This window comes from Suricata suricatta, chromosome 6, assembly GCF_006229205.1.
Source record: "Suricata suricatta isolate VVHF042 chromosome 6, meerkat_22Aug2017_6uvM2_HiC, whole genome shotgun sequence".
Lineage (NCBI taxonomy): Eukaryota > Metazoa > Chordata > Mammalia > Carnivora > Herpestidae > Suricata > Suricata suricatta.
In genome coordinates this window covers 31,412,106-31,420,808 of record NC_043705.1, presented here as the reverse complement: position 1 = coordinate 31,420,808, position 8,703 = coordinate 31,412,106, and the positions used below count along the sequence as shown (strand labels likewise).

The following is an 8,703-nucleotide window of genomic DNA, read 5'->3' as shown; positions in this document are numbered from 1 at the left end:
CGAAGGCGCGCAGCTGCTCGTGGTCGAAGGCGCGCTGCGCGAACACCACGCCGCTCTGCGTGTTCACGGACACGTAGGACGCCAGCGCCCGTGGCTCCAGGTCGCTGGCCACGATGGAGTAGGAGACGTGGCCGTTGGGTCCCAGGTCGGGGTCGGAGGCGCTGACTTGGGCGATGGAGGCTCCTGGAGGGTTGTTCTCAGCCACATGAACCACGTAAGAGTCCTGGTGGAAAACCGGCGCGTTGTCATTGACATCGGTGATGTGCAAGGTGATGACAGTGCTGGAGGATAGGGGCGGATTGCCCCTGTCAGTGGCTGTTATGGTGACGTTGTATTCCGGAGTCTGCTCTCTGTCTAGGGGTCCATCTGTTACCAGCTTGTAATAATTATTAGATGAAGAATGAATCTTAAATGGAATATCTCTACTTAAATTACAAGTGACTTCTCCATTTCCCCCGGAATCCTGGTCCTGTGTTTTGAAGAGGGCCACAACCATTCCTGGATGGGAATCCTCTAAAATTTGATCAGAGAGAGACGTAATGATTATTTCAGGGATGTTGTCATTTTCATCTAGAACTTCTATGATTACTTTACACTGCGTAGAGAGGGACCCACGGTCCTTTGCTTCTACATCCATGGTATATCTTTCTACTTCTTCAAAATCCAAGGACTGATGAGTTATAATGTTTCCTGTGGCAGAATCCAAAGAGAACACATGCTGGGCGTTATTAGCCACACCAAGGAATGAGTAGGTGATCTCAGCGTTGAAGCCTTCGTCTTGGTCAGTGGCACTCACCTTCACCACCGAGGTGCCTGGGGGTACACCTTCCCGAAGACTGACCCTGTACATATCTTGGCTGAACACTGGGGGGTTATCATTGGCATCCACCACCAGGATTCGAATCCGAGCTGTGCTGCTTCGTGGTGGACTTCCACTGTCAAACGCTGTCAGCACCAGTTGATGAGAGCTTTGTGTTTCCCGGTCCAGGGTCTTCTTCAATACCAATTCAGGATATTTGCCACCATCGGGATCGTCCTTCACCATTAAGGAGAAGTACTCATTAGGGCTTAGCTGGTATTTGCTCAGTGAATTCGTACTAATATCAGGATCTTTTGCAGACTCAAGAATTGTTCCCGTCCCTGGGATGACAGATTCACTGATTTCTAAATTTATTTCATCTTTATGGAATTGTGGGGCATGGTCATTAATATCCTCAACAACCACAATGATATGAAAAATGTTTAAAGGATTTTCCACCACCGCTTCCAACTGCAACTCACATCTTCTTCTCTCTTTGCAGATCTGCTCGCGGTCTATTCGGTCCTTCACTAGTAAGTCCCCGTTCTCTGCGTCTACCTTGAAAAGCAGCTTCTCCGTGCTGACTCGCAGCTTCCGAGCCGACACGTCCAGGACACTGAGCCCGAGGTCCTTGGCGAGGTTCCCCACCACCGAACCCTTGGCCAGTTCCTCGGGAATCGCGTAGCGGATCGGCTCACCGAGCGCGGGGTAGAACAAAGGTAGCAGGAAGGGAAACAGTACCTGCCGCCTGCCGGCCGGGCGCCTCTGAGCGCAGCTCCCTCCCATTGCGCGCTCTAGTTCTCGCTGGGTCCCAGTCGTTCTAGCTGGAAAAAGTGCACGCTATCGCACTGGTAGTATTCCGCCCAGTACATACAGAGCCTCCAGTCTTGGGGCTGGGAATGTGTGTGTGCTGGGAAGAGTCTGCGCGGCCAGGAGCCCCTGAGTGTATGCAGTTCCTTCACTCCGTGTGGTTGACTGCGCAGGAATACCCAGGCTAGAGGCTGAGGAATCCCGGGCGACAGCCCCTGCCCTGTACTGGCCGACAGCGGCGCCCAGAGGCTTTGTGTGGAACCGCAATCTAGTTTTTCTCTATTTCAGCAAGTCTTGTTAAAATGTAAGATGATAACAGCTAATATCCTGAATCTTATTCCTTAATGTTTTCATTTTCATCGTGAAACATGTTTCATGTGGTTAAAACTATTATATGTTTTATATGTTAAAATTTACATAGACCTTTAATAGGTAAAAGTACTTCTTTCGAAATTCAAAAAAAGCACAAAACAATATAGAATGTAAAGTAGCTCTTCCGTCGGACGGCCCATTGCTCTCCAGTTCTTCCATCCAGAGGTAACCACTGTTGTTCCTTTCCAAAGTAGTTACCCACAAAGGCAAATACTGAAGATAAGTAAAAATCTTACTGTCTTCAATCGTCGCTTATATTTAGCTAGAAAGTATTAATCCATCTCTCATATTTAGGAATTAGAAGGCTGTCATTCCCATATTCATTAAATTCCTCTGTGTTATGTGCTGCTTTCAAATAATATTAAATATCACTTGGTTACAATAACTACCATGTTGAAAGAGTAGTTTTTAAAAAACTGTATTTTTCAGAAAAGTAGAATTATTTAGATAGATGCAAAATAATTTTGACTCCCAAAGGCAAATTTAAGAAGGCTATTTCAATGATTTAAGTTAATAACTATGACCCTAAAGGATGTGCTGTCCTTCCACAGACCTATTGTTGAACAAATGTTGGATGACATGAGAAAAATCATAGTCTCATAAGTATTTTGAGACACATTAGGATATTCTTGGACTGTATGCTGCCATATTAATTTAGAAGAATATTAGTAATAAGTTAAAAGTAAGATATCAAATCAAATACATCACCATCTTCACTAAAGTAAATGGCCACATCAATAACTCTACTGATCATTTAGAATACTTTTGTGTATTTCTCTGATTATATTCAGATCTCCCACAAAAATGACATTTCTTTTTGACCTAGTTTATTTTGATTCTTAATTTCAGAGTTTTCATAAAACCACGTGGGTCTTATTTCTTAAAAAGCCACTGAAATTCCCTTGGACTCCTCTTTTGCTCCTGTTCTTGGGAACATGTACAAGTCGGTCTCCCCAAAATATACTTTGTCAGCCTTATTATTTGGAGAATTTAACAAAAAATGCTGATAGCATAACCCAAGTTTGCTTAAACTTTTATCTTTTCTTTAACATCCTTACTGAGCAAAGAAAGTCGAATTAAAACGCTGTCTTACACATAACAGTATGAAATTAGAATCACAAGCAAAAAGGATGCTACACTGTTACAGGGTGCCTGGGTGGCTCAGTTGGTTCAGCACCTGACTATTGATTTTAGCTCAGGCCATGATCTCACAGTTCATGGGCCTGAGCTTCTCACCGGGTTCTGCACTGACAGCATGGAGCCTGCTTGGGATTCTCCCTCCCTCTCTCTTTGCCCCTCCAACACACACACACACACACACACACACACACTCTCTCTCTCTCTCAAAGTAAATAAACTCTTTCAAAAAAGGATGCTGCATTGTTACCAATTATGATTACACTTGGAAAATTTTAAGCACACATTGTTATCAATTGTTAATAGAATATTAATGAAAAACTTAACTCTCTCTAGGAAGTATATTCAACTGTATTGTCATTGAAAGGTATAGTTTGAAAAATAAAACCACAAAGGGGTATTGCTCTTCTCACTGGGGAGAACAACATCAAGGAGTCTGTTCACTATTTCCAGTGAAGTTAATGCATTTGTCTCTGATATTCACCTATTTTTTTTTACCAGACATGCCTTCAAAACAACAGCTAAGGTTGCCTAAGAGGCTAGGATTTCAGCATGTGGCCAAGAGGCTCATAAATTGACAGACACTTTTGGAAGTACTCTCAGGAACTCTCAGTACTATACTCAACAAAAATATAAAATAGAAGGCTCTGCAAAATGGTAACAGCCTTGTGACCATACGCCTTCATTGACATTAGTTGAAGATTTACCAGAAAATAAGAGCATATCAGTCTTAATAACCATCAAATTCTACTCTTCAATGTTTTCGCAAAAAACAAATATTGAAACTGAGGGAAAAGTGAAAAAATAAAGACCAAAATTTTCTATCATTATGCTAAACTTAAAAGTAAAACCAATTATAATTCTTAGAAGAAAAAGAGTAAAACCAGAACTCACTGGAACCAAAGGGGTATCTTCTACAGGTAACTTCGAATCATCTAACAAAGACAAAGGATCCTTTTTCTCAATGCTCTCCTGGCTAATGAGCAAGTCGGCGTAGTTGGGCTGGGGGAAGATCACGTGACTTTTCCGCGAGTCCGCGGTGAGGGAGACCTCATGGGAATACGTCTGCAGGAAAGCCCGTACCCCTTCCAAGCCGGCAAAGTGGGAGTCGGGCACACCCACTAGCCCACCTCCTGAAGCTTGGAGCTGACGCGATGTGTGCCAGCGCCTCAGCCTGAGAGTCAGTAGCACGATGACAAAAGCGAGGAAGACGCAGGAAACGATGGCTACCGCCAAGACCAGGTATAGCGTTAGATCTGAAGCTTCCGAGTCACGTGGGACTTCCAGGCTGCCCAGGTCAGCCAGGACATCTGGGATGCTGTCAGCAATGGCCACGGTGAGTGTGACGGTGGCTGAGAGAGGGGGCTGGCCGTGGTCCTGCACCGCCACCACCAGGCTCTGCTTGAGCGCATCTCTGTCCTGCAGGGCCCGTGCAGTGCGCACCTCGCCCGTGTGCAGCCCCACCGCGAAGAGCCCTGGCTCGCTGGCCTTGAGCAGGCGGTAGGACAGCCAGGCGTTCTGGCCAGAGTCTCTGTCCACCGCCACCACCTTCGTGACCAGATAGCCAGACTCGGCAGAACGGGGTGCCAGCTCCATACCAGTCGAACTGTCAGTGCGGAGGGCGGGGTACAGGATCTCTGGTGTGTTGTCATTCTGATCCAGCACGAATATGCTCACAGAAACATTGCTGCTGAGTGGTGGGTCCCCGCTGTCAGTGGCAATCACCTGAATCTGTAGATCATGAAATTGCTCATAGTCAAAAGTTCGCAATGCATACAGGACTCCTGTGTCAGAGTTTATGGAGATGTAGGAGGACAGAGGTGCTTCCTGGAAAACGTCTTCCGCTAGGGAGTAAATAACCTGAGCATTCTCTTTGCTGTCTGGGTCTAGTGCAGTCACAGAGAAGATGGAGGCACCTCTGGGGTTGTTCTCCAGGATATTGGTGAAGTAGGAGTTGTGGGAAAATGTGGGTGGGTTATCATTAATATCTGCCACTTGCAGGGTGAAGTGAGTTTCTGTTAATAGGGGTGGATTTCCTCCATCTGTGGCTGTCACTGTGATATTGTAAGAGGATACCTGTTCCCTGTCAAGGATTCTGTGTGTCACCAGTCTATAATAACTGTCAATGGTTTTCTCTAACTTAAATGGTAGATTCCCTGATACGGAACAGGTGACCTGTCCATTCTGCCCAGAGTCTGGATCATGCACGTTTAAAAGTGCTATAACAGTTCCCAGAGGTGAGTCTTCCAACAGGGGACTAAACAGAGATGTGATGGTCACCTCTGGATTGTTGTCGTTTACATCTTCTACTGTAATCAATACTTTTGCCATTGCAAGATATGCTCCTCCATCTTCTGCTTGTATTTCTAATTCATAGAAATCCGTTTCTTCATAGTCTAGATTTTCTGACAATGTTATTTCCCCAGTATTTTTGTTTAGTTGGAATTTCAACAATTTGTCATGAATGGATTTTCGGAATGAATATGTCACTTCTCCATTGACTCCTTCATCCCTGTCTATGGCAGTGACCGTAAGCAGCTGTGTGCCCACAGGCAAATTCTCCAGAACACTCACTCGGTATTCTGGCAAGGTAAAGACTGGTGCGTTGTCATTTGCATCGAAGACTGTCACACTGATGAGAACTGTACCAGATAGGAGAGGGTCACCCCCGTCAGAGGCAGTGAGGACCAGGTGGTGCACTGCCTCTTCTTCACGATCCAGGGCGTGCTTCAGCACCAGCTCTGGGTATTTGACGCCACTGGCATGACTCTGAACTGCTAAGGAGAAGTGCTTACTGGAGCTGAGTTGGTAGCTCTGGAGGGAGTTCACACCCATGTCTGGATCCACAGCTTCCAGGAGAGGAAAACGCATTCCTGGAGCGACATTTTCATTAATTTTTACCTCCACACTTTCTGCTTGGAATTTTGGAGCATTATCGTTGATATCAGTTACTTCTATTTCTACCCCAAAAAGTTTCACCCTATCTTCCACAAGAATGTTAAAATTCACCAGACAGCGTGCACTCTGAGCACAGAGCTCCTCTCGGTCTATCCTGCCTGCTGTAACCAAACTGCCGCTTCGCGGGTTTAGAGCGAAAAGCTGCGTCCTACCTCTGGAGACGATGCGGACTCCAGGCTCTGCCAGCTCCCAGGGCTCCAGTCCTAGGTCCTTGGAGATGTTGCCAACGAAAGAGCCTTTCTCTAACTCCTCAGGAATGGAGTAGTGGATCTGCTGGGCTTCAGCCTCCCATGACAAACCGAGGAAAAGACAGAACAAAACCAGCGCTTTGCGGTAGGAGTAGTTCCTTTTAGCAGCCATTGTTGTCTAGGCAAGGAATTCTCGCCAAGTACTCACTGGGCACGCTGTATGTTTTAACGATTCCTTTTTCTTTCTCTGGCTGCTGGGAGCCTCTGTAGCCTAAGCACCTGAAATTCTGGAGTGAGTTTTGCTGCAGCCCTGGAGCCGGTTTGTAGGAACTGAGGAGCTTTGCGTAGTCAGAGCCCTGAGAATCCGGATTGAGCGCTGGCTGCATTTCTCTCCTAGTGGGCGAACAGCGGCGCTCAGAGTCCTGAGAAGTTACTGCACCCACTATGTGTGCAATGGAAAACAAACGCTACTCTTTATTGAATCTTTTATTTTATTTTACAATACTTCTTTGGTTTCTCAACTGATATCCCTTAAGTCAATTACTACTTGTAGGTTTCTTACTGGGTAGGATAAATGAAAAGTATGATAAGATAAAATATTAAATAAAAATAACTGGTCAAATATATATATTTGTAACACTTTCTGAGTAGAAACGTACCCACTTCTAGGTATATTAATTAATATTGTGTAAAAAATTTTCAAATTATTATTTTCTAAAATAGTTTTACTGAGCCTCCATGAACTGTTTTGAAAGCAATGTTTTTTTAATTATAGGCCTATATAACTAGAAGTTAATTTGACCTATTTAAATGAATTAAGTAACCACAAACTAAAAGGAATAACATTTTTGTGTTGTAATGGGAAGAAAAATAAATATAAGAATTTTAAGCTACAATTCTTAAAAACAGAATAGTGATGTAGGTTTTTTAAAAAAAATAAGTATTTACTCAAATGATTTGCTTTAATCAAAGCACTGATGCCAGTATAAACAATTTCTTCTTCTGGCATTTTGTATGGAAGCCCAGAGTGAAGTGGTTCAGACATCTTCAATCCAGCAGAAGTTCTCTCCCCAAATGAGGAGTTTAGACGTTTCACGCCTTTTATACAGAGAACGCATTGTTCAGGACCATTTATGTCACTATGCCTCCAAAATGTGGAACTCTTGGAAGATTTTATATTTTGTCTTCAAAGATTTTACATCAGACAACCAGAGAGAGAGAGAGTGCAGAAGGCAGTGATAGTTCATTTGCTTTCTTGGAAATTCATAATCTTGCAATGTAGAGGAAAAAGACTAGGAAAGATACAGTTTGAGCTCCAAGAAAAGATAAATAAATATAAGAAGAAAGCCAGAAGAACCAAAAGCTGAAGAGGAAAATTCCTCTAGGGTAGATATTATTAAGTTCTGGGTAGCACAGAAACCTTGGCAATGGTTTTGACTCATCTCCCAAGGAAAATACATATATCTAGAACTTTGCATAGAATTTCAGAAACTTGTGGATTTGCTCACCATCTTCCCTCCTATGCTTAGGTATTTGAATTATTAAAATAAGTGAAAATACCCAAATAAAGGTGGGATATTATTTACAATACATGTTTCTTTGAAATAAGCACCTGCTTTCATATTTAATGAGTGGCTTAATATTATACTCAAAACATACAAGTAGGATAAGGAAACTTCATCTTAAATCTTAGCAGATTTAAATAATTACTTATTAATTTGTTCATTAAGAAGCCAAAGACTATTTTTTCTAATCTAAGCTTGACTAGATATCTCCAATCTAATGTCATTATTGCTGAATTATAGAGCACTTACAAAACAAGTAACTCTTGAAAAATATAACCTTCAAAAAGTAAACACTGAGAAGACAAGAAAGTGATTAGTTATAGATTTTCTAAATATGACTCATATAAAAAATACAACAGTATGCCTGAAGTAACAGAAACCAGTTGAATATTTCAGAAGACACAAAAGTGAAACTCACCGGTGTGAGCATCTCAGGATGTGTAGTCAAATCATGCTCACCCTGAAGTGGAATTAAGGCCCCGGATGAATCACCGCAAACTATGTCTTGAGTAGAATGCAAGAGCTCACTACATTTTAGGAAGTTAAACTCTGTCTTTCCAGTTTGGGCCACGCACAAATTGTAGGAATAAGGCAAAGTCCCTTCACTGTAGTTGGGAGGAACCACAGGCCCAGACTTGACACAGAGACCAGGCTGAAAGCAGTCCCAAGTGGTGGGGCTGGAGGAGCGGCGCAGGCGCAGGGCCACCGCCAGAATCACCGCGAGGAGGAAGAGCACTGAGATCAAGGCCAACGCCACCACCAGGTAAAACTGCAGCTCGGCCTGAGGGTCAGAGGGCTCCGGACGGTCACTGACATCGGGCAGTACTTCTTGTAGGCTGTCAGCGAAAACCAGGTGCAGCGTGGCGGTGGCAGA

At 43.7% G+C, this 8,703-nt stretch overlaps 3 protein-coding genes across 9 annotated transcripts in view; all 3 read right to left on the bottom strand.

Moving 5' to 3' along the window:
* The window catches only part of LOC115293989 (protocadherin gamma-B6-like), a 2,408-nt gene extending 568 nt beyond the window's left edge, over positions 1 to 1,840 (bottom strand). The window contains exon 1 of the mRNA XM_029941700.1: positions 12 to 1,840. Coding sequence (XP_029797560.1) covers positions 12 to 1,585 — 1,574 coding nt within the window. The 5' untranslated portion in view covers positions 1,586 to 1,840. The remainder of the gene's footprint in view (positions 1 to 11) is intronic.
* The window catches only part of LOC115294307 (protocadherin gamma-C3), a 161,270-nt gene that overhangs the window by 69,835 nt on the left and 82,732 nt on the right, over positions 1 to 8,703 (bottom strand). The window contains exon 1 of one of the 7 annotated variants that reach the window (XM_029942098.1): positions 4,013 to 6,456. The exons of the other annotated variants lie outside the window; for them this stretch is intronic. Coding sequence (XP_029797958.1) covers positions 4,013 to 6,436 — 2,424 coding nt within the window. The 5' untranslated portion in view covers positions 6,437 to 6,456. Of the gene's footprint in view, positions 1 to 4,012; positions 6,457 to 8,703 lie in introns of those variants that run through there. 7 annotated transcript variants of the gene reach the window in all.
* Positions 7,357 to 8,703, bottom strand: part of LOC115293987 (protocadherin gamma-B6-like) — a 3,586-nt gene continuing 2,239 nt past the window's right edge. Inside the window, exons 2-3 of the mRNA XM_029941699.1 lie at positions 8,248 to 8,665; positions 7,357 to 7,362 (exon numbers count right to left, since the gene is read on the bottom strand). Coding sequence (XP_029797559.1) covers positions 7,357 to 7,362; positions 8,248 to 8,665 — 424 coding nt within the window. The remainder of the gene's footprint in view (positions 7,363 to 8,247; positions 8,666 to 8,703) is intronic.